Genomic DNA, 25641 nt, shown 5'->3' on the forward strand with positions numbered 1-25641 from the left:
GACTCCACTATGAAAAACTGAACAAAGGCTGGAGAGAGGGAACTTTCACCAAAACAATTACAAGTATCCCCTGTAGCTGTGAAGAATGAAGAGGCTCGGAGACCCAGGAACCCAAAGAAGCTGTTTTCAGATGGAACAAGACCTAGAACAAGTTATGTCAGAGTTAATGTTGGTTAATATTTGCCTTTTAAAACCATTTGTACACAGTACTACCGATGCATTTTCACTCAGTTGAAAGGAGTGACTGATACCACTGCTGTAAAGAATTAAGGACAAATTTTCAGATATGCCTCTAAAGAAGTGAACATAAAAATTTTTGAGGGCTTCTACATACATACACACATGCAAATGCATGTAGTACACAAAAACAAGCACATGGATGAGAAAAGAAGGTAACTGCAAATGTAAGAATATTTGATTTGCAAATGTTGGGTAGCACATGGAATTATGAGTGTGCATTTTTAAGTACCTTTGACAATTTGGCACTACATGTTCAAACTAAGGCATATGCATGATAAAGTATGGTAAAGTTTTAGAATGTTTCATGGAATAAATACAAACATAAGCGAAATGTTGCAGCAGGCTGAATATCAACAAAAATCACCCAAGAAGGTAGTTACACAACAAAATTACATGTAGACGACTGTAGTACAAACTAACAGATGTCAGAAAGTTCAGACACTCTCTGACTCTCACTGTTTTAACAGAAACAAGAGAGACTAACAGCATTTGGAGTTCAGTTTTCTCTTTAATGCTTGCACCATTCTTGCTAAAGAACTGTGGTTAAAGAGAGTTAAATACATCAGACATGATTTTTTTAAAAATGTTAAAATATTTCCCCCTTTCATTCAAAAACGTCAAAGATCCCAAGAAGTGCACTATGAGATTAACATAAAAATAAGAATTTGAACAATTTTATTGGTTTAGTAACTTCAGCTTATGTAGTCATTGAAGCGAGATATTTTCCCTAATCTCAAAAGGAACAAAGAAAAGGTTATTATTCATTTTTCCTTTACATTTTTGTCTTAGTTACAGTTTTTCCAACTATTTTTAAGCCTTTATGAACATGCAATTTATATTAAAACAAATAAAATAAAGGTTTTTTCATGGAAAATTAAATACAATTAAATAAATTTTTAAAAGCTGGGAAAATACTAGGTCTATAGTAAGGCAAACCTCATGTCTTCTGTCAAGTCCCTCCAGTCCATGATACTGTAACGCACAACTCGTTTGTACTTACAGAACACAACAGATTTCTCCTGCAAAATGTTTAACAAGAGTTAGGGATTCTTCACTTTAAGCAATATACTAGACAAAACAAAAATCACAGTTTATTGCAGATTACAAAAAAGTTATGTGCTTTTCAAAAAGCAACAGGGCTGTATATTTTAGTTACGCAGGGTAATATGTTTCCACAAAGAGGAAGCTGAACATTTCCTGGATGATGGCATTTGTAAACTTTATTACAGCTTCAATTCTTCAGTTTCGAGTTGTGATGCTTAAATATACAAGGAAGAAATAAAAACTGATTTGTTTAAATTACCATTTAGTTATTAAAATGCATTTTCAACAGTACGCAAAGTATGTCTGAAAGCGATACTAAAATTATTTGAAGTTACATCTTTTTTAAGCTAAAGGATGGCGTTACTAGTTGTGCACTGCTGTACCAAAAGATCGTTATGTTCTGAAGTACATATTTCAACTTAAATTGTCAGAAGAACATTACAATAATGATAATATAATTTAAGGCTTAGTAGGATCAAAATGATTTTATTATAGAAAGAAATATGTTTCTGTAACAGAATTAAATATACATTTATTTATAAGGTTCTTTTTGTTTGTACAGTATTTACCCTGAAATGTAATCTTCCACCCAATTATAACTAAGTTTACTATTTTATAAATACAATTCTATGTACTTAAAATTACTTTTAGACAAAGAGAGACACTAAAAACTGTAGCCTTGGACACAAACATCCCTGGCAGGTTAATGACTACAGTACATGATCTTTTAAGGGTGGAATGTACCTAAAATGCTTACAAATGCTAGGAAAGTAAAATATTCTCAAAACTACTTTTTTGTTTGGCTAAATGGCCTCTGACCACAGAAATATGTGGAAGGAAATATCGGACCAAACAGTATTTTTATTTTTTACTTCGTGTTACTATGATTCTTTACTGGAATGCACTCTGACCAAAACCCTTGCCTACTCCTAATCTTCTTACAATTTTGAATCTTCTGCTTCTTCCTGGTTCTGGCAAATACAATATAAAAGTAATTTGTGTCAGAGGAAAAATAAAGCACATCAATGCTGTTCTTTCACATTATGATTTGGCAAAGCCAACCAAACCACAGTGGGCCTAGCCCTGACCTCATTTCTTGGCTGAGACTCCCACTGACAGTTCTGTAGAAAAATCAAGGGCAGAATACAGCCCATTAAAAGGATAAACACCTTGACACTCAGGTCAATTCACCCTTCACTGCACAGGTTCAACTCCCATCACATTCAAGTGACCTGCAGGAGTTAAAGACCATTTGGATTGTGCAGCCCAGGTTAAACTCCTGTGTAGTTTTCATAGAAGATCAATTAATAACCCTGTCAGCACAATCTGCAGTTAAGGCTCCTATTCACTTCCTAACTGGAAGCTGTCCTACAGTAGTAGACAGTCTCAGAGTACTGAGATACACACTATCCTGCACCTGCTTCCCTACAAAGGAGTGGCAACTAACTTATTTTCTCCATTCTAAAAAAAATTGCTGACATTTTTTTAAATTATGTGCTTCTTCAGAAGAGGAAAACTAAAGTAGAAATTGTACATTAAAATATGGGGTGAAATCCTAGCCCTATTGGAGTCAATAGCAGAGCTCCCATTCACTTCAACAGAGCCAGGATTTCACCAGATAACGTTTGTTGTTCTGTAGTGAGTCACTCCTATCTAGGCAACATCACCATGTTTCACAGTTAAATAGCTTAACTGTTTTTAATTAAAATTTAAAAAGCAAAAGGCACAGGGGTCTACCCAAACTACTTCAAAGTCTGCACATTTTCAGTTTTGAAAATGGTGCCGATCTTTTCAGCTAGCATGTATCTAAAAGAACAACAAAACAATGTGTATACCATTAAAAAATCCACTAACTGCAACTCCCACTGTAGCTAATGAGAGCTGGAAGCACTCATTAACTCTCTAGACCAGTGGTGGGCAACCTGCAGCCCGTCAGGGTAATCCGCTGACAGGCTGCAAGACAGTTTGTTTACACTGACCGGCTGCAGTTCCTAGTGGCCGCAGTTCGCCATTCCTGGCCAATGGGAGCTGCGGGAAGCAGCAGCCAGCATATCTCTGCAGCCTGAGCCACTTCCCATAGCTCCCATTGGCCAGAAACGGTTAACTGCAGCCACTAGGAGCTGCAAGCAGCTGTTCCTGCAGTCAATGTAAATAAACTGTCACACAGCCTGCCAGCGGATTACCCTGACGGGCTGCAGGTTGCCCACCACTGCTCTAGACCATGTCCTAAAATGGCATTATACTAAGACCTTAAAAAAAGAGAAGAAAAAAAAAAAGATTCAAACTTAACAAAACCATTGTGAATATGATAAAATATCTGATAATACAAATGTGTTGCTGCAAATGGGGCTTAATGCACTCCAGTTATCATTAACATGGCTAATTTGTTATTACATAGTTATAGCAGATAAAATACCTGATTCTTCTCTGTATACAGAATACAGAAACTTTGGTTGCAATAGATGCTTTTGGATATCTATGGCCAACAATACACTTCTGAAGGGAATAGAGAAAAAGTGGTAATTTTCAGCAAAGAGAAAGAGGAGCCTATATTTGACTTTCTGCTAAATGTATTTTGGGGCTCTGTAAACACTGTTTAATTAAAACCAATAATCTAAAAAGACAACAATTTGATATTTCTAACTGAAAACTGACAGTTGTAACTCCCTGTGACTGACACCTACACAGACTGCCAACTGATTTCTCTCTAGCACATTAATGTTAATGGTAAGTGACTTTAAACTAAACAAACTCAAATTCCCTGATTGCAACGTGAAAGTGAATAAATGAACGGAACAAAGGAGGATGGAAATACTCCCAAATTGTGACAATAGATTCTCACTCACTCTTGGCCCCATAACATATACATTGGCCTAGTTCTACCCCACTGGAGTTTCAAGCATATCAACAAAGACAAAATTTGTCCCCCAGTCTTGTCATAGGTATTCTGCTCCCTCTGGGATAAATGCACATTGGTTCTAACAGACTACGCTGAGAGCACGGATGTGTCGATTATAATCAGTGTGCTCTGCAAATGTACATTTTAAAGTTACAAAATCTACAGGGTCAAAACAAAATGTCATTAGCAAACTAGTAATGATTCATCATCACTTGTATTGATTTCTGAGAGGGGAGTAGAGGACTCTAGCATTGGCACTTCCACAGAATGGCAACAAGCCGCGTGAATACCCAAAGGTTCTTCCCGATAGGAATGAGGGCAACATCTCTGCTGTCCATCCACCTGAATACAAACATTCATAGGGCTGTCTGAGTAATTAGACTCCCACTTTTTTAAGGGTAATCTACATGGCTCTTCACTCAGCGGATGACTCCTGTTTAAATTACTGTTCTCTGTGACAGTCCTTCTGGATACCGATCCTCCACGGAGTGTTTCTGTAACACTTTCAGACAAAGGGTCTCTGAAAGCTTTTCCTGAATCCACCCTCTTGGTCTGTTTAAGCTCAGTGCTGGAGGTCTCCTCAGCACCTGAAGATTTGTCACTGTGTCCAGTCTCAGGCTCTGCCTGTGCAGCCGTGCAAGTATTAGATAAAACACTAGAGGGTGATGGCTCTGTGGCATCAGTCTCTGGCTGCAAAACGCAACTTCCAGCTTCTTGTAGCCCTCTAACCTGGCCATAGGTCTCTGCCTCTGAATTAGGTCCTTCAGGGGAAGGTGAGGGATTCTGGAGATTCCCTTCGGTGTGATCGATAATTCCATCACCCAGTGTTGTTTGGGAAGTGTGCGCAGGTGTTAAGAGAGGGATCTGCCCTCTCACTCGTGGCCTGTGGAACAGTCTGTTCCAGAGTCTGCCCAAGCGCCTCCGAGATGAATTCCGTCTCGATGAGTGGCGTCTCATCTGTCTCCTCATTGCTGTTCGGATGTTCTGCAGCACAGACGCCTATAAAACAGAATCAAGGAATTGTAATTTCTTGATGTTTCCACTGGAGAACACTATCAAATATCTAAGACTGTCCTGCCCACTAAATTCTCCATCTGACTCCTAAGAATGCTACTCAGACGGAAAGGTTATAGTTTAAGTTTAAACTCCTGCTTCAAAATCAAGCCAAAGACTGCTCATTCTGCATCAAACTTCTTTCCTCCAGAACTTTTTCTCACTACTTGCATTTAACAAGCCCCAACCCCAGCAATAATCAACTCAGCACGGTTAGATGAAGGATTTGCCATACTGGACCACACTATTGGTCCACCAAATCCTGTCTCATAGGCACTGCCAGGAGGACTTGATAACAGCTGATGCCTCAAACCTCCCCTCTGCTTACATAATTACAAGTACTGTTTCAGGTCATGAAGTTATCACAATAGGGAGTGAAATGCATTTGACAGAGAGAGAGAGGGGAAGGCAGATATGGGAGACTACAAAAATACAACAGGACTTTTTGTTAAAAAGCTTTGTATTTGTTAATAAAAATAACTCCAGAATTTGTCAGAAGACAAATGCCCACACTCTTTACTGTATTTTCTATACAAAGGAAATCCTTTTGTACTTTCAGCTTGAAATGCTGGTTTCCTTTCTGTTTTAGTTTGATATTTTTCTATTTATTGCTATTTTGATGTAAAACTTTTTTTTTATCTATTTAGCTTTCAGCATACGCATGAGTCCCCATCTATCTAGAAAACTTAGCCAGATCACTAAAAATGTATAACAGCAATTCCTCAATACAGAAGAAATCATGTTGTTACAAGAGCATTTCAACAAATTAAAGTGACTTCATTGTTACTGTTGCTTCAGATTCATTCAGTCTATCCAGTTTTTGATAGTTTGAACGTAGAATGAAACCATTTACTTGCGATGCATTGTAAACAGGGAAATCTTCAACTGGCGGGATAAGTCCTTGTGCAATGAGCTGCCCGTAGGAAGGTGGAGCCTCACGTCGTACAAACTCTGCCTCAAGACGAGTCATCTGGGTTTCAAATGCTCTGAAACCAACAGAACCAGAGTAAAATGGGGAAGGAACCCACAAAAATTACACAAACAGACCTTTCTAAAAACAGTCTTCTCTCCCAGTTCCCTCAGGGCTAGTGGCATCAGCCAGAAGGGCAGTACTACATTAAAACAGATGTTTTTATAACAACAGAAGTAAAGGTAACTCCACTGTAACCCACTGAAACCCTTCTCTTGACTAGGAGGCTGAGATATGCAAAAGAAATAAGTGCGGTATACCGGCATATTACTCTGTAAATATAGAGGAAGAGACAGTCAAATAGCCACTTCTCAAAATGTAGGCTATTAGCTTTTACTGCTAAATAAACAGCACAGTGACCATTTTTTTAAATCCCATGAGTTTCATTCGACCCTGGCTTAGTTTTACTGTGTGTTTCAAAATTCACTCTAATGGGTATTTTATTCTTTCCCCTAAAGTGATTGAAAGAAAAGCTCACCTAGTAAAGTTAGGACATTATGAACATACAAGATTTTCACCTGTATTCCCTGGTCCTCAGTGAGTAGAGTTTAAATGCACAACCCAGTGCTATTACCAACAGCAAGCCACACACAAGACTCCCAATCAGAGCAGCTGTGATGACTTTTCTGGGCACTATAACCAGACAATTATGTTCATCACTTCCATCCTGGCAGTCTTCTTGGCCGTCACAGCGCCAAGTCTCAAAGATACACAGATTTGTGCCACAGTGAAAGTTTCCTGGTTGGCATGTAAAGCAGTTCTTTTCATCTGAGCCATCTGGGCAGTTCTTTTGATTATTACATCGGTCAAGTATTGAATAACACAGTCCACTGTTTCCTTCGCATGGGTATTCATTTTTCTGGCAAGCTGGACAGTTCTCTTCATCTTTGCCATTTGGGCAGTGCCACCAACCATCACAATGCTGCTTATCTGTGAAACACTCCTCATCACTTCCACAAGGGTGTTCCCACGGAAGGCAGTAACCTTTCACCTGATAAGTTGCATTGAATCCATGGCCAGTACTCTTTGATCTGGCATGATATGAAATGGTGAGCTGACCCTTTGAGGACTCCACGCTCACCGAGTGCCTGTTGTTGTGATATGAAAGAGTTTGCATTAATTTATCACTTCTCTCTCCAATTCCATCATACACCTTTACATAGTCATTGTACCCTAACTGTAAATCAAGCTGCAAGAGGACATGCCGATTATCTTGTGTGTCCACATACCAAGTGCAGCGAAGGTCTGCCCGGCTGTGATCTGCACGGAATAAATCTGGGGAAGCGAAAGACCCATAAAAATTACCCAGTCTTTTGCCACATGCAAGGTCAGGGCAGTTATCTTCATCTGAACCATCACTACAGTCTTTAACTGAATTACATCTCAACTCATTTATCAAGCACTTGGTGGAATGGGCTATGCTACATTGGAATGTTCCTGAGGGACAGATGCTGGACTGAGGCTCTGTTGGAGGGATGGTGCAGTTTCTCTCATCCGAGTTATCCCCACACTCATCCATGGAATTACACTTCCAAGTGTTGGGAATGCACTTGCCGTTTACACAGTGGAATTCATCAGACTGGCAAATAGTCTGGCCTATTTTTCCTGTGGGGGAGGAAAAAATAAATATTTAAACGTTTAGAAACATCTGATGCCATGTGTTAGTTCTAATATTTTATCCCAGCGTGCAGCCATTGATTCTTGGTCCAGCTCTTCGCCAGAAGAATTCTCTAATAAAGCCAAATAGTGAAAATATACAAGCTTCTAATGACTCACTGGCATTTATAGAAGACTTTGGTCAACAGAAACCACTTTTGTCACAGGATTTGGGGTCAGGGTGGTTAAGTATTTCTGCGTAGTCCAACAAAATTAGTTAAAATTGTACAGAGATTTTTACCTCGGATGTAGGAAAGGCGAAATCCCTGAGCCTGTCCCGAACTCAATGCGTCTGAGTGGAAAAATATCCAGACGTGATCCCGTGCAGAGATAAAGGAGGGTGGTATGGAGGATCCACACACTCTGTACTCCTCCCTCTTGAAAGAGGGGCCAATCATCAGCCAGTCTACTGCACATTTCTGAGAGTCCTCCAAGTCAAAGTTCTTAAAACTGCCAGGAGCAAAGAAAACACAAATGAAAGACAGAGGATTTAAGGACACAGCCTTTCACATCCCAAATATCTGATAGGAATAAGTTAAACACTTATAGTGCAATGACTGTGCAGGCAACCATGGTTGTCATCATTTTTCCATTTAGAAAATGCACCCACACCAGAAACTCAAGGTCCATATACAAAAAAACCCACAATAATATACAAGGCTTATTGACAAATCAACTTACATGAACACCATCCCAAAAAAATCCCCGACAGGGTAAAACGATGGATTTTTCATCACTTGAAGTTCTTAAATCAGGACTGGATGCCTTTCTAAAAGAAATACTCTATTCAACCACAAGTTACAGCCTACAGTTATGCAGGTCAGATTAGGTGATCATAATGATCCCTTCTCGCCTTAAAAAACTCTGAATAAATAAAACCCTTCTTGGACAAAGAACAATAGGGAGCTGTGCAAAGAACCCCAACAGTAACTGGAAGAGGAAAACAACCAACTCTTTGGCCTGTGCACAGGCAAAGGGAATGCAGAACAGTTCCTGAGTCTAATCCATTCTTTCCAGCTTCACATAAGTGCTCCACAAAAATTACAACAGCCCTAGACAATACAATTTTGTCTCGAGAGAGGAAGTGTTGGCCAGGACCCTGGTGCTATCCCCTTGAGAGAGTGTGTGTGTTGCTGTCACAAAAAACACACCCAAGATACCAAAACCAAGTTTTGTTTCTGTTGCATGCTGAAATGGGATTACCTAAGGCTAGCATGTTAAAAGTTAGCATAATACCCCAACCACATAACACTGTGGACTGAGAACTCTCAGAAATGGAGAAAGCCTTACCAAAAAGATGGGCCACATTCTACACAGAAACTTTCATAGATATCAGAGGAAGCTCCATGAAAAGATAAGTGGTAGAATACGACGGTCTGAAATTAATATCAGAAACCTAACACCACAACATTAGAAAACTATAAGTAAGCCAAGACATTTTCTTTGGGGCAAGGAGAAAGGTGAAGCTGCCATGAAGACTGAAGAATTCACCCTAGCCAGGAATCTCAAACTATAATTGTCATTCTTTTTTTATGCATACACAATATCCAGAAAAGGTCTATGACAAAGAGAGATGATTAGCAAGACAGAGGACATGGCATCAACAGAATGGAAGGGGCGGGGGGGGTTAAAAGCACAAAACTGAAGTGAAAACGCAAAGAAGTCTAATAAAAAATATGCAGTGCCCCAGAACGATCTAGGTGACAGAGGATAAATCAGCACAGAAATACACCTCTACTCCGATATAACACTGTCCTCAGGAGCCAAAAAATCTTACCACGTTATAGGTGAAACCACGTTATATTGAACTTGCTTTGATCTGCCAGAGTGTGCAGCCCCGCCCGCCCGAGCACTGCTTTACCGCGTTATATCCGAATTCGTGTTAGATTGGGTCGCGTTATATCGGGGTAGAGGTATAGCTTAATTCACCTGTTCCAAATCCTTTCCTTCTGTGATGTTCTCTGTCACTCTCTAGTTTGCAAGACACATCCCAAAAATACATCATTCTCCAATACCAGTGATACTATTAAATCCTGGTAACCTATGGATTTAGTAAACCAGGTAGTCCCAGAGATTTTCATTGCCAGGATGGGAAGGCAGAATATTCACAAAAGGTAAATTAAAATGTTCTCTGTCCAGTATGTCCTTCAAGAGCCTTCTTAGTGATGATGAAAGATGGACATGCAAACAAGAAAAAGCAAGAAAGAAATTGTTTAGAATAATGCAAACTGCATACAAGTAGAAGTATTGGGATGAAACTAACAGAGAAAATTATGGAGGAACAACAAAAATATCTGCCGGCCAATTATATTTGTTAGCCTATGAAGTAATCCATCAAGTGAAATAACAGATGCTCAGTCATAAATGGATAAAAAAAAGTCACTAGAAAAATATATTGAAGGGAACAATCCTGCATAACCTGAGAGAGATGGACCAATCACTTATTAGGTCTTTTCCATCTCTAATTTCTATGATTATAATTCTCCAGTAATGTGCTTAATAAATGTTGATGATCCTCAAAATTTGTCCTTCTTAAGTCCTGCCTTACATTTTAATTCTAGTAATTTAAAATGAAGAAATTTCAACCACACTATGTTTAAGATATGACAAAGAAAAAAAAAATCAGCAGAGTCAGAACAGTTACCCTACACTGGCAACTTACTCTGTTCTTGCCATGTCTATGTTCTGCAGATGATAGCGTGCTGCATTATGTCCAGGGCCTGCAATTAAGAGCACCTTATACTTGTAAGATGGTTTCCATGTGAGGATCTCACGGTACATTACTAATAACAAGTCTTCCAGTTAATTATCACAGTTCTGTGAGCTAGGGAAATATCTTTATCCCCATCTTCCAATCGAGAACATGAGATGCAGAGAGGTTACGTGATCTTCCTCAATGCAACACAGTCAGTCAGAGGCAGCAGCAGGACAGAACCTAGGCTTCAACTCCATGCCCCATCCTTAGCCACAAGACCATCCCTCCCCTCAAATCATAGGATAAGAATACTGGTGCAGAGGCAGAATTGTATTTGTGAGCAAGTATCCTTTCAAAGGGGCCATGAAGATGCATGTCTCTTGGAAACAGCCATTCCAGCATATGAAAAGATCAGATGCAGAATGTATTAAGTTTTCCCTTCAGCAATTTGTATCTAAAACTTCAAATCCTAAATATCAGCATCTAGCAAATTAAAGATTTTGGAGAAAATATTGTGGAATAAACAGTTTAAAAAACTGCCATAGGACATGAAAATTTTGGGTTTAGTTTATTATTAAATCATATAAACAAGATATAGAAACAAGGTAACTTGTACCTGTGCTGACAATAAAAAGAGGTAAAAGGAAAGTAATTTGGGGCCTTGAACAGTCTCCTGCAAACTGTAAAATATGTCATTCCTCAAAGGGGTATTGCTGAGAATGGGGAGTTTGCGCTCCAAAAATAGTTTTTCCTTAAGCTTCCTGACAAGTTAAACTGCCTGCATGCTGCAACAGAAATAAGTTTTCGCCACCTAATTTAATTGTGGAATTATTTCAGACCAACAAAGCTGATGTGTGTGAACTAGGTATCGAGTTGTACTTTGCAATTAGATATTATGTACAGATTATAATTGGTTTACCACTTAAAAAACCGATCACAAAGGCAAGAATCTTTGCATAGGAATCTTTGCATAGGAAGTTTCTGCCACATTAATTTGCCAGACCTCCACTATTTCCAATCTTTCACCACTGGTAATTTGATCTTGTGCTGCTACCACAGTCAACTTTTTTAATCCCGCCACCTATGAAACATAAGATTTACTATTCTAGAGATTTTATTCAACTGAACTCTCTCAAACTACAGTGCAAATTCTTTTATCAGCAGGGTCAGCCTGGCAGTTGAATGGGTAATGGCAACAAATAGAAGAGGAGAGGAGAGGCGCACACCACCAAGGCATACACATAATACAGATTCATTTCATACATTCTTAGGAAAAAGACACAAACGAAGCTGATGAATTTACAGCTCCTGAGAGGGTTTGCAGCCTTCAATTGAGCTAATAAGTCACTTATTATTTTTTCTGGTTAATTAATAAAAAAGGTGAAGAGTTAACTTGCTTTTGAAATAGAGAGTATCTTTTTAAAATGACTTGGGCCTCCAACTGTCCAAATTAAGAGTGATACATCCCCAATGAAATCAAGTGAGGCATGGGGGGGATGGACATGACAGCATGAAATTTGGCCAAATTAATTTGAATCTTCTGGGAGAAATAAAAGTGCTTTAATGAGAAATATTAATTTCAGTTAATTTTCTTTCTGAAATGTCTGTTTTTATTGCTGAACTATTAAAATCAATTCTATATAAAACTACAAGGTTCTACCTATTAAAAATATCCCACTAGACACTGGGTACATTCAATTTTTGAGGACCAAAATAATTCTAATGTGACTTGATGGAAAGATAGTTGTAACTCTGCTTTCCTAGAATTCTGCAAGAAATAGGTAAAGCACATGTTTCTTTTCACCAATATGATATCACTAAAGACTACTTCTGATACACAGCGGGGATCCAGGAAGCTCAGATTTGAATGTATAATGTCTGTAAAATTGCTCCAAAAAATAAGAAATGGCCAATAATGACATTTTCCCAATAACTTTCTAATATCCACATGTCATTGAGAGTAACGCATTAAACCAGCTTAACATCAATATTCATTGTCACTGCTGTAAGTTAAAAAAGATGTGCCATCTATGAAGCCAAGGCCCTGCTGAGTTCTTTTACTGCTTGGACTTAAAGCAGCAGTGTACAGCCAAAATTTAGTTATACAATATTATGTTTAAAGAATCTACATCCCTTTGGAGGTGATTTAGGTGTGAACAGCTACACAATAAAAATATTGAATACCCAAACTCTTAAAACGTAGAAAGAAAAACGAAGACTGAGTCCAGCACAAAAATGAACACTGCATAATAACACACAAAAGGTTCAACTATTGTGCTAAAAGATGTACAGAAGAGAGAAAAGATTAAGTACCTAACTTGGCCCTGAAAATCCATTAAAAATCCAGAATGAAATATTGTGGATAGATGAGCAAAGCACTGGCTCAATATAAAACAGAACAGCCAATTAAGCAAGAGAAGTCACTCCTGTTTGCCAAACTCTCTCAGCAAGGGCAGATTATGAACATAGCTGATGGCTTAATTGGCTCATTAAAAAAAATTCTGTTTAACTGTTTAGAGCAAGGACCTGGGACTCAGGAAGTTCGTCTCTTCCCAGCTCAACAATCGACTTGCTGTGTAACCCCAAGACAGACACAAAAAGCCTGCCTTGTCAAGGCTGAGGCTAATACCTACAACTCCAACTGAAGGCAATGGGAATGGTGGGTGTTCAGCACCTCTGAAAAATTATGCCTTAAACCTCTCCTAGAATTTACCCCCCTCTTACAAAGTGAGGATAACATTTACCTGCCTCACATGGATGACAGGCAGCACTCCCATTGCTTTTCATTGATTACTCATATTAGTAAGGGTTTGCAGGAGCAGGACCTAGTTTTACAAGCTGCTTCCTGTACTATGATGGTGTGAATAGGAATTTCAAGAGAACCTTTGCTGAATTTTCACAAGGCAGATGACTTGTATTACTAAAGCAAAAACAAATACAAGATATGCACTCTAAAATGGTTAAGGAGGGTGTGACAGGTTCCCCCTCCCTTTTCGGGGTGCCACCTGCAACTGGAGTACCACTGAGCCTGCCTGACCCACAAGCCTGGACTCCCTTTCATCCTGTAATGCTGTGGCAAGCTGCAGACATGCTCCCCGTCTCACACTTTCACCAGCACACAGGTAGGGACACAGCTGGCTGCAGAAACACACAGACACTGAAATCAGCTCTGCATGGGACGGCTCAGCTAAGGAATTGCCCAATACTCAAGTGCACACCCCCTCTAGAGGATAAACCCAAAATTATACCGTATTGTCCTGCACAGAGAACTACATAGCGTAAGCTCATGACAATCATCCCCTTCCTCTGTGTGGAGAGAGATAGGCAACAGCTTTTTGCTCTCCAGTTATGAACTCCACACACTGGGTTTTAGAAAAACAAGTTTATTATTAACTACAAAAGATGGATTTTAAGGGATAGCAAACAGATCAAAGAAGATTACCCAGCAAAGAAAACAAAAATACAATCTAAGCTTAAGGTACTAAAGAAACTGGTTACAAGTAGTAATTTCTCATTCTAAATGTTGTTTTAGGAAGATTGCAGAGAGATTCTTGAAGGCCAGCTGGTTTTGCCTGCAGTTTAAAAAGCAAATATATTTTCTGACTGTTGAACGTGTCTCTGCTGAGTCTGAAAAATAAACTATGGAAGGGAAAAAAGCAAGCATGAAAAGGTAAGCTGCTGAGGAAAATCAATACAAACATATGAGAGGAAAATATTAAACTAAAGTGTTCAAAGGGAACGCCCTTGGGAGACAATCTCTTTCATCCACATGTAGAACAGGGCACTGTTTTATTGGAAGCTGCTGAATAACAGGTTTAGAATAAACTGGCCCAGATTGCAATGATTTTGTTTACCATAACTACTGGCAATTGTAATTTCATCCCTTAGAGATTCTTGGTGTATCTCAACTATCCTATGTTGTAATGCTGCTGTCTTGCTGGGAGTGAGAACAGAAGATAGAAGGAAATACAGCTGGTTTAATACAATACACAGGATTCTTTTCCTTTCTAAAATCCAAAATATTATTGAATCAAGAAAGGTAACAACACCAGTTTGCCCTCTCCATACCTTTTAATAAGAATGTTAGGGAAGGAGCATGCAACAAAATCTGAACACCTGGATTCTATTCTCCACTTCGCTATGGCCATGCTGTGACTCTGAGCAAGTCACTTACCCTGGCTATTTCTCAGTCTCCTCATAAGTACAATGGGGATAATACTGCAAGCCTTCTAGCAGTGTTGTATACATGAATAGCTGTAAAGTGCTTAGAGATCTCCAAATGAAATGTTGTGCACAGGATGCAAAGTAAATTGGTATGAGTCACTCCGTTAGAAGATAAGCTATTTAAACAAAACATCTTAACCCATCCGTCACCAGTGAACCAAACTGTTCCCTTGGACATACACACAAGGCTCCCATTGTCCTCAGTGAAACTTGTGCATGTGAATCTTAGGGCAGACGTTGGCCCTGTGTGTTTAAATGCCATCTGATTACTCTAGTGACAAAAACCAAACACTGCTAGCTCTTTACTTAAAAACAACAACTCAAAACCATGTAGCTGTGCACATATCTGACTTATGGAAACATACTACTACCATTTCTGTAGTCATCCTTCCCCCATTACTTCAAATTCTTTGCTACGGATTATGGAGGGCCCAAATCAGCCTGGAAGCTGCTGGGGAGGGCTACCACAATACAAACAACAGTATTTTCATTAAATAATGCCTAGGTGGAGTGCAACAGAGTTGTGAATGGTTACATCAGCGCTGAATTTGGCCAAGTATTTTTTTAGTGAACACTTCCATATAAACCTACTTTAGACTCTTCTGCCATCTGTAAACCTAAAGCAAAGTTCTGTATTTCATTAGTGCATTTCCTCCTATTTTCCAGCAGTCTCTGTAGTCCAGTATATTTTAATGGAGTTTGAAAGTATGTACCTACTTCTGGATCTCAAATGCTGGCAGGTATGCATTTGCTTGTTTATTATAATTAGTTCCTATTTCAAACAATGGAAGAAGGAACCCTCCTATTATTCCGTCTGCGGCAGATTTCTTTTTAATTGTAGAGCATCTGCAGTTGAAGAGGTTTGCAGTCCTTTTAGGCAGCTGAGCTTACAACTCAGCAGATGGTGTAAAACACAGGAGTATTAAAAACAAAAAAATATTGCTTTGAAAAAAAAACACAGTTCTCGGTCTGAAGAGGATACTGTGATTAGCTCAGAAAATGAGTATGCTCATTCAAAGTAACTTCTTCATATTTGTGTGTGTGCGCGCATGTGTATGCTTCTTTTATTAAGAGTGCTTTCCCAGAAAGGTCTGAAATTATGTCATCAATGCTAACTCTAATGGTAATTGCTTATTTTCGGAAGTGCTAAACAACAGGAAATACTTGCTTTGCTGAATGTTAATTTAATGGAGCAGTGATGACATGTTGAACCATCAGTTACATGCTGTACGACTTTGTGACATAATTACAGAAAAGGCCCCTTTTCTCTGTTTTGTTGTGAGAATCTTAAACATCTCTGTGAGCCGAATTTTCAAATGGGCTTTCAGAAAATGAACCTATAAAATTGGCGATCGTGCCCGCACTCGTATCACTTATTGCATAATGATCACTTTTTCCATTAAAGTGTATTTCTGTACGCAAATGGGAGGTGGGAAAGCATGCAGATAGGTTGCTGGTAAATTCTGTGGGACTATTTTAAAAGACTTGTTTGAAAAACTGGCCTTCTGTATTTATACCCAGTGCTTAAATACAGTGTGTGTCTGTGGGGAGGAGAAAAGCGGGGAGGGGAAATGGAGCACTTGCAAGGGGTTGCAGACCAGGCAAAAAATAAATATATAAATAAAAATAAAATTGAGCTGAGCAACTCACTTTAAGCACCAACTTACGAAAGCTGCTGCTCCTGGATTATGATAGACCCCTCTGACTTCTTTCAGACCACGTTAAGCATTATTTATGCTTTAGTTACTGCTTGGTAAAGGAGTCCATTTCCCACTGCCATATACCAATATAATTTACATTATTGCTAACAATGTGGATGCTAGCCTGGCTATCTGCAAGGAGTTATCAACCAGCCCTCTGAGTAAACAGGAAAATCATGGATACCATGTTCTATTCTGCCATCCATGGATTTTTCTCCTTATGTGACTACTGAGAATGGCCTTAGATCAGACATGAGCCAGAATAACCACCTGAAATCCAAACTCTCCCAACTATGGATGTCAGATGGGAAGTAGTTTTGTAGCCCAGATCTAAACCACCCCTCTACAGTAATCCAGAACTGTGAGCTGTCCAGTTTCCCTAAAATGGATCATATCTCACTAACATCATAACATTTCTGCCAACTCAAGGAGATCTCTCACAGGAAAAACTCAAGATTTTGCTGTCTTCAGACCTGAGTCCTAACATTCGTTCAACCCTAAACTCAAACCCTAGCCTAATCCAAGTCTCATGTCCCCATTCCTATTAAAACAGAGAAAGGGGCAAAATGATTGTTCAGATGATGTGACCAAACTAGTCTCCCTGTGCCTTAGCTCCCCATCTACCAAATGGGAATCACAGTACTTCCCTACCTCACAGCAGTACTGTAAGGATAAGTGCATTAAAAATATTGTGAGAGATTCAGACACTACAGTAATGGGGCTCTCTCACTACCTAAGAAACCTAAATAGACTATGTGATATCTTTTAAAGGAGAGGATCCTCCTGACTTGCAATTATATTTCATCAAGCATCAACCACAAATTTCTTAGCACAAAAGCTCTATCATTTTTAAAGTTCTTTTAGACACAACTTCATATTAGCATATTGGACAGGCTCTTTTGCTTCATTCAGCAAAGCAATCTGTTATCTCAACAGAACACTACAAATCATACCTAATTGTTATCATATCTCCGTGATCTCCTTGGATGTACCAGCTGCAGTTTATGGCTGGAGGATAGTTTAGTGGCCAGGAAGGACTATAGATGACTCCACGTCTCTCTGTGTGCTGTTCCAGTTTTCCACTGCAAGCAGCTGTCAACCAAGAAAAAAAAAGCTCTTTTGTTAAAGGTTGAAGCTAATCAAAAATACACATTAGCTACAATAACTTTCCTCAATTTCTAATGATTACAGATAACTTAACAGTCAACAACTATATCCTTTTATTGCTCTCTCTCCCCTACCCTGATCTTTATCACCTGGTTTTCTGCTTTAAATGCAGGTGAGCAGACACTTCACAAAATAGGATCAACAGCCCTGCACGAATCTGCCAAAAAGATACGATCAATAATCCTGCATGGATCTGCCAAGAGGATATAATGATGCGGAAAACTGTCTTACTTACTTACCAGCTTCCCAGAGACTGGGTATGCCACTCAGCAACTGGAGGAGATCCATATTCAACATGAAATATCTAGAACCTTTCTTTTCAAAGGTAAGTTCCTGGAAAATTGTTTATTCTCCTAATCAAATCACAAGCCTCAAGAGTTTTAATTTTTAGCCAGAGAGTTCTCAGATACAGGAAAGAAGTGAAAGAGACAAAATTAGATCCTGATTTCAAATACTCCCGAAGTTTGGGGGTGTTCAGAGCCGATGCACTGGTACAAACACATCTCTGCTTTAAACCATATGCTTAGACAGACCACTCAAGAGCCAAGCTCTTACGAAAATGTATATGTTTAAGTATATGGTTTTATTTCACTCCATTTGCACAACTGAGCTACACTGATTCATTACATATTCTAATTTTCAGTCAGTAGCACAATACCTAGGTTCAGAACTCCGACATGGTTTGTTAATTTAACAAGGCATAGATGTTTTTTGTAAATTTCTTGAAAATTTTATACCTATATTTCAAAAGCAACAGAAGAAAAGATACATAAATGAGAAAGTGGGTGAGTATCTAATATGGAGTTAGGTTTGTTTGTTTTGTAAAGTGGGGGAGGGGAAGGCTAATTTGGTGGTTAACCCAATGCAGCAGGAATCAAGAGTCCCGGGCTATATTCCTGAGTCTGCCTCAGACTTCCTGTATGACCTTGGCCAAGTCACTCCAGACTCAATCCTATCAGGTGTGTAGCACCCTTAATTCTCATGACTTCAGGAGGAGGTAAGAGTGATTGACAGCTCAAAGAACACCCTTTCATACCTGATTTTGAAATAGTTAGGCCTTGGCTACACTGGCGCTTAACAGCGCTGCAACTTTCTAGCTCAGGGGTGTGAAAAAACACACACCCCTGAGTGCAGCAAGTTACAGCGCTGCAAAGCGCCAGTGTAGACAGTGCCCCAGTGCTAGGAGCGCGGCTCCCAGCGCTGCAAGCTAATCCTCATGGGGAGGTGGAGTACCTGCAGCGCTGGGAGAGCTCTCTCCCAGCGCTGGCGCCACGACCAGATTCGCACTTCAAAACGCTGCAGCGGCAGCGCTCCTGTAGCAGCGCTTTGGAGTTTCGAGTGTAGCCAAGCCCTGAGACACAGAAAAGGTTTGCTAAGTTGAAAGCACAAATGCATTTGCAACATGGCCAACTATACATTTAAATGGCTATTTTCACATACAAATACTTATTTGCATAGAGTCACAGTTAGTGTGCATGCAAATTAGGCATGCAGTTACAATAAGATTTGTGTCTTTAACTTTCAGAAAATCAGGTTCTCAATCACTCCACTTCGGTTTTCTCTTCTGTAAAAATATGTGATAATACTTACCTTCTCCAAAGGATGCTATGAGATTTAAATGCCTATGGGCCCCTATTCAGCAATCTTTACCCCACAAAACTCCTGGGGAATCCTGAGCAAGTACTACTGATGTCAATGAGAAGTTTCTGGAAAGAGGTGCAGGAGTAGGAATGCTAAATATAGCCCAGTGTTTTCAAAGCACTTTCAGATACTCATATAGAGGACATTATGGGAGTGTCAATTATTAAATTAGGGACCGCAAATATGTCTAATTTGCAAACATCCAATTCAATGGCAGAGGAAAGTGAAATGTTCCAAGAACAAATGGCCAAAGTTTTTCTCAAAATATACTCAATACGGTATAGGAGGGAAACTATGTGAAATTTAATACTTAGTCTGAACATTCTCTGTTAGCTCTGAAAATATTTCTAAATCTATTTTCAAATCAAGAATAAGCATTTTATGATTTGCTCTTAACAGCAGAATGTGTTACCTTGTGATGGGAGCCTAACTTCTCACAGCCTAGAAGTTTACAAGGAGAAAAAGGATGCTCCAAATCTTGGATTTCCTTGTGAATATGTACATTCAAAACATACCATCAACATGCTGTAAATCATGGGCTAACATTATTGCTGGAAATCCACCCCCACAAAAAAAAATTTACTTTTAAATTAATACACTAGTTTAATATGCAGTAAGCACTATGTATTGTACTTTAAGTGGAGGCCACATGAATATAAAAACCATTAGGCAGATAGCTTACCTGAGGCATAGGATATAAAAACTTTCCTGTCAACTTGTAAACAGCGAACACACCCAGACATCTAGCTTACATTAATAGTTTTCAATTACACATTTTTGCAACATAAAAATTCCACAATTAATTTTATAACAAGAAAATGTTGGCTGCTCACATTTCTAAAAATAAAGCGGTCCCAAAGTGCCTTCCCAGTGAGACTGCTCTTCGGCAGAAATTGAGAAGTGGATGCAACTGTAATGAAGATAAGATCCACAAGATTTTCCCACCATAGCTCTCAAGTTCTCTCATTACACATACTGCTACAGATTGTACTTAGAATGGTAAATGTGTTTCTCCTCCACAATCATCACTGTATAAATGCATCATGGGCAGAACTAAAACCATATGGGCTGAGCCTGCAAAGATCAGATCTCCTAACTGCTGCAACTAAAACTTTATAAATATTAGGTCCCTTTAAAAAAAGCTTCTCAGCACACTGACCAGGGAACCAAAACCACTGGTTATATATTATTGTCCTAAGGCTTCCACCAACAGCAATACAACTATTCCTATCATCCTTACACTAATTATTGGGTTTTGTATTAACACCTGTTGTTGATACTCTATGCATTATGACTACGGAACAATAGGATACAGAGATCTTGGCCATGCAAAATTATTTCAATCCTGATTTTGAAAGAGTCACACAGACACACTGGTGACTCTGAGTGACTAATGTCACAATGCTCACCCGTTAATCAGTATTTTTAAGATCAAGTAAAAACTGCACTTTCAAGAATATTCAGTTTTCATAATTTTAAGATGGAGCAGTATCTAGAGTGATCATACTAGAGTGACCCTGAGTAACAGATGCTTCAAACAGTTAAACTTTTTCGATATTAGAAAGTACATGCAGTAGATTTGATGCAGCATGAGATTTTAGTTTTTCAGATGTGCTTTTCTAGTTAATTCTGCATCACTGCTATCAGCAACACCCTAAAAGAACTATATACAATGCTAACTAAATAACTCATCTGAAAATGTACGTAGCAGAAATGGACATAAAAGAAACAAAGCTTTGCCAATTTAGGCAATTTATCTGATAACATCCACTGGTTCTAGTAATCTTATAATGGCTTCCTTCCTCTAACAGAGCAAGAACACTCTGTCTGGGCTTCGCCGCTCTTATTAAAATTCCTAATCTAAAGGGCAGGTTTCAGAGTAGCAGTCCATGTTAGTCTGTATCAGCAAAAAGAACAGAAGTACTTGTGGCACCTTAGAAACTAATAAATTTATTTGACCATAAGCTTTCATGGGCTACAGCCCACTTCATCGGATGCTTATGCTCAAATAAATTCGTTAGTCTCAACTAATCCTGTTCTTTTAATCTAATTGGGCAACAGTTTAATATCAAAGCTTATCCTTCTGTTGTGTCCTATTAAAATAAAAAATATTTGTGTGTCACAGACAGAAAATCACTGACACATTAAGACAAACTGAAAAAGTACTATTATGTTTACCCAACTCTCATTTGACTGGCACGTGCTTTTGATGTACCTCATTTCCCATCAGTGCTCATTACCATGTCTCCTTCCTAGTTAGTTGCCTCCTCCTCTTTCTTCTCTATCCACTATGCATTGGCTCTGCTGCAAAATAATAGGGAGCTATTTATACATAGTGAGCAGTTCAAGTCTGCTTTCCAAGCTGCTGTTCTTTCAGCTTCTATAGAGACTGTTTTAGCTAAAATAAATGATAAATATATATTTTTTAAATCTCAGTACCTTTTTACTAAAAGCCTTAAATGTTGGTAACAAAACAGAAAACAAGTCATTTCAGTCACATCAAATGTTTTTAAGTTTGCGTTCAGTTCAAAACTAAGTTCACGGTGCTTTCTCGGTTAGAGTGATAACCTAAAAGGGCATCACTGGGGAGTTAAGGGCAGAGAGTGGAAGCAGACAGAGCGAGAGGGAGAGTGATATCAATGCAAAGAGAAAAGGAGCTCCACAGCATAGTAGTAGAATAAGCCACCTCATATGCCACTTGTCCAGTTATATAATTATAACTCCATGATTTGGAAGGGATTTTGATGTTAATACATTTGGACCCAATCACCCAGTCCATACAAAGACAAAACATCCACTGATGATAAACAGATGTTTAAGTATTATATGAATGGACTTTAATTCAGAAACAGATTGATGGAAACATGGCGATTATTAATGAGTATATTTACAGGGCTTGAAGTCAAACGTATCCAGACTTCATATGCGATAGTATTATGGTTTTTAAAGTTTACTTTAGTGTGACAGTGTTACTATTATCAAATTATGAAAACATCTAAGTGAAAAGGAAAAGCTCTAAAGGAGAAAGAAAGAAATTCTGGACAACTCTGCAAGTCTTATAAGTAACATTACTGGCAGCTGTTTCAAACTACTGTTCAATAGCTGTTTTTCCTCAATCTTTTAGGTAAATTCTGAAGAGTCAGAACAGAGTCTATTAAAAGTCAAGTACAGCCTACATTTCCTGCCTTTAAGATTAGCCAACCAGAACAGTACATCACAAGAGAATGATAAGCCCTAAATAACAGTACATTATTTTCAGAAATGCTGTATTTAAAAACAAAATCAATATTTAGGACAACAATATTTAATCTTTTAAAAATACTGTATACAAATTCTTTATGCAAGTCTTGCCATGAGAGATCTGGGCTCAGAGAGCTTCTCTCAAACAGAAATGCATCTTAATAATGCCCTCTGTATGGAATATTGAATCAAATCCCTAGTGGATTCTTATTACTGATCAAATGGAATGTAAACAGACACAAGGTCTGCTGGCCAGATAAACTGCATCACAGAGTGCTTTCCTTGGTACCAAATGTCCATGATGAAGATTCCAATGCATAGTACCATATGCCTATCAATTTCTCCCTTGTGTTTGTGATAGCCATTATACACAGAGGAATCAATCCACCCACGTTCTCAGAGATAAGACACAAACTGCAACCCCTGGGTCAGCCAAAGCAACTGAACCAGAAGAGAGATTCAACAAAATGGGAAGGCAGGAGTGTTTGCAAAACTGACTTACATTGAGGGTTCAGTCATGGAAGGGCAGTTTTAACATAAAACTGGCAGAGAATGAATTCTCAAATGCTCTGGGAATGTGGCCATGCCCCTCCCTTGTTATGACCCTCCCTCACCATGAGCATAAATTTTAGAGCTGCACTGGACTACTCTCCCCTCTCTACAAAACCCAGGCACAGAAGTAGTTACATGTGACTTACTCCACTACAATGCCCCTCTAGATTCACTTTCCACCATTCCTGTTGCACTGCCAGAAGACAGAGTAACCCAAGGCAGAACCAAGCCTAGAAACTTTAAGAGCTACAGTATCTCAACATTCTTCCTGAAACAAAACCCATCTACCTCTGCCAGCTTCTAACCAGAAACACCATTTTTAAAATGGCAATGCCAAGACCTCTTGAATTAAACTAAATCAACAAGAAGCAGTGCAATCCTGAATGGAGTAATCTGTGACCTCACATACAACACAGAGTAACGAATACAGGGCAAAAGCTAAAGAATCATTCAGACAGAAAGCTGACTAGAGTTCAGTTTTGTTCCAAAAATATTTTAAAATAGTTCTGCACACCACCCACACTTCCGTTGGTGTGTAAACTAATCCACAAGACCAACTACCTTCTCCCATTGCAGTTGCACTCCCAAGCCCCAGTTCTGTTTTGAAAGCAACGAGTTGTGCAGTAACTAGCTGACCATGTTATCTTATGGTTACTTCATCCTCCCGCCTTCTCTTTTCCTCCTATTGTTTGTCACATTCACTTATTATGTCTTATTTAAATTTTGATTATAAGATCTTTGAGCTGGGATTATGCGTATCTATGTGTTTGAATAGTGTCTCCCACAATGGGACTCAGTGTTACCCATAATAATACATATAAGTAATAATATTGCTATTGACTAGAAAATTATACTAATAATGAGAAATTATTATTTGCATCTCAAGCATAAAACAACAAAGCTGAAAATACCTAACTGGATCCTGCGGCTCGTGACTAAACTTCTGAACATAAGTGGCCTCATAATTTTTCTCAGGCCCAGTAATATCTAAATACTTTGCACTTACATCACCTGTTAAATCTCCAATGAGCTGTATAAGTCTGAAAGTCATGGGAGAGAGGGAGTTTATAACTGTGACAAGCTAGTTCCCAGCCCTCAGGAGAACAGGACCGAGGTTCATATAGAAGCCTGAGCAGCTGGAGCTCTGAGGCTGCTGGCTCCTTCAGATGAGACTGTCTTTCTATGGAGTGCTGTTATGACCTGCCCAGCTGCTTAACAGATGAATCACAGGAGCTGCATCTTCACAGTTGCAGTTTCCAAGTGACCAAGAGGCTCTCTATCCTCAAAGCACCTCATGATCAGAATGCGGGGAAAATGTTTCACCCACATAAACTCCTATTCTCTTTGGTCTCAGGTTGCTCCAGTCATATTAATTTCCCATTAAGCCTCCTTGTTCCCAAAGAGATTCAGGTAGCTGCTCAGGAGGCCAGGAAAAAGTATCGTAAGTCTGGAGTCTTCCATGAAAATTAAGAGACGTGGATCTAGTTCAAGAAGTCTGAAGGCACAAGTGAAACATTCAAGTACACAGCTGCCCAGATTCCTGGCCAAACAGGCAAGGTATTCAGGATTAAACTTATCAACGAGCTGTGATGCTGGTCAGACACATATCCATCTCGCACAATGTGGCAGGAATAAAGGGGCAGAATTAAGGTTGTTTAGGGGTCCCCCACTTAGCATTTCTATATCTTCCTGTATTGGAACAAGGACAGAGTGTATATAAACACTAGAGCTGTCAAGTGATTAAAAAAATTAATCACACAATTAAAAAAATTAATTGCACTTAATCACATGATTAATTGCAACATTAAACAATTACAGAATACCATTTATATAAATATTTTTGGATGTTTTCTACATTTTCTAATATTTATTTCAATTACAACACAGAATACAAAGTATACAGTGCTCATTTTATATTTATTTTTATTATAAATATTTGCACTGTAAAAATAAAAGATAGTATTTTTCAGGTTTCAGAGTGGTAGCCATGTTAGTCTGTATCAGCAAAAACGACAACGAGTCCTTGTGGCACCTTAGAGACTAACAAATTTATCTGGACATAAGCTTTCGTGGGCTAGAACCCACTTCATCAGTTACATGGAGTGGAAAATACCGGAGCAGGTATAAATACATGAAAAGATGGGAGTTGCCTTACCAAGTGTGAGGTCAGTCTAATAAGACAATTCAATTAACAGTAGGATACCAAGGGAGGAAAAATAACTTTTGTAGTAGTAATGAGAGTGGCCCATTTCAAACAGTTGACAAGAAGGTGTGAGTAACAGTAATGACACAACCACTCCCAATCTTTATTCAAACCTAATTTGATGGTGTCCAGTTTGCAAATTAATTCCAGTTCTGCAGTTTCACGTTGGAGTCAGTTTTTGATGTTTTTTTCTTGAAGAATTGCCACTTTTAGGTCTGTTACTGAGTGACCAGGGTGATTGAAGTGTTCTCCTACTAGTTTTTGAATGTTATAATTCCTGATGTCAGATTTCAACAATTTCCACCCTACCATCAACCTCAGTCCACACAAGAGGTCCACTTCCTAGACATTACAGTG

The 25641-nt window shown here is 38.9% G+C and overlaps 1 protein-coding gene across 1 annotated transcript in view; it reads right to left on the reverse strand.

The window, feature by feature from the left end:
• Positions 1–892: 892 nt before the first annotated feature.
• LRP3 (LDL receptor related protein 3) overlaps positions 893–25641 on the reverse strand; it is a 34323-nt gene continuing 9574 nt past the window's right edge. The window contains exons 3-7 of the mRNA XM_050922817.1: positions 17435–17573; positions 8104–8312; positions 6725–7811; positions 6090–6222; positions 893–5182 (exon numbers count right to left, since the gene is read on the reverse strand). Of these exons, the coding sequence (XP_050778774.1) occupies positions 4367–5182; positions 6090–6222; positions 6725–7811; positions 8104–8312; positions 17435–17573 (2384 nt within the window). The 3' untranslated portion in view covers positions 893–4366. The remainder of the gene's footprint in view (positions 5183–6089; positions 6223–6724; positions 7812–8103; positions 8313–17434; positions 17574–25641) is intronic.

This window comes from Gopherus flavomarginatus, chromosome 14 (genome assembly GCF_025201925.1).
Source record: "Gopherus flavomarginatus isolate rGopFla2 chromosome 14, rGopFla2.mat.asm, whole genome shotgun sequence".
In the NCBI taxonomy this organism is placed as follows: Eukaryota; Metazoa; Chordata; order Testudines; family Testudinidae; genus Gopherus; species Gopherus flavomarginatus.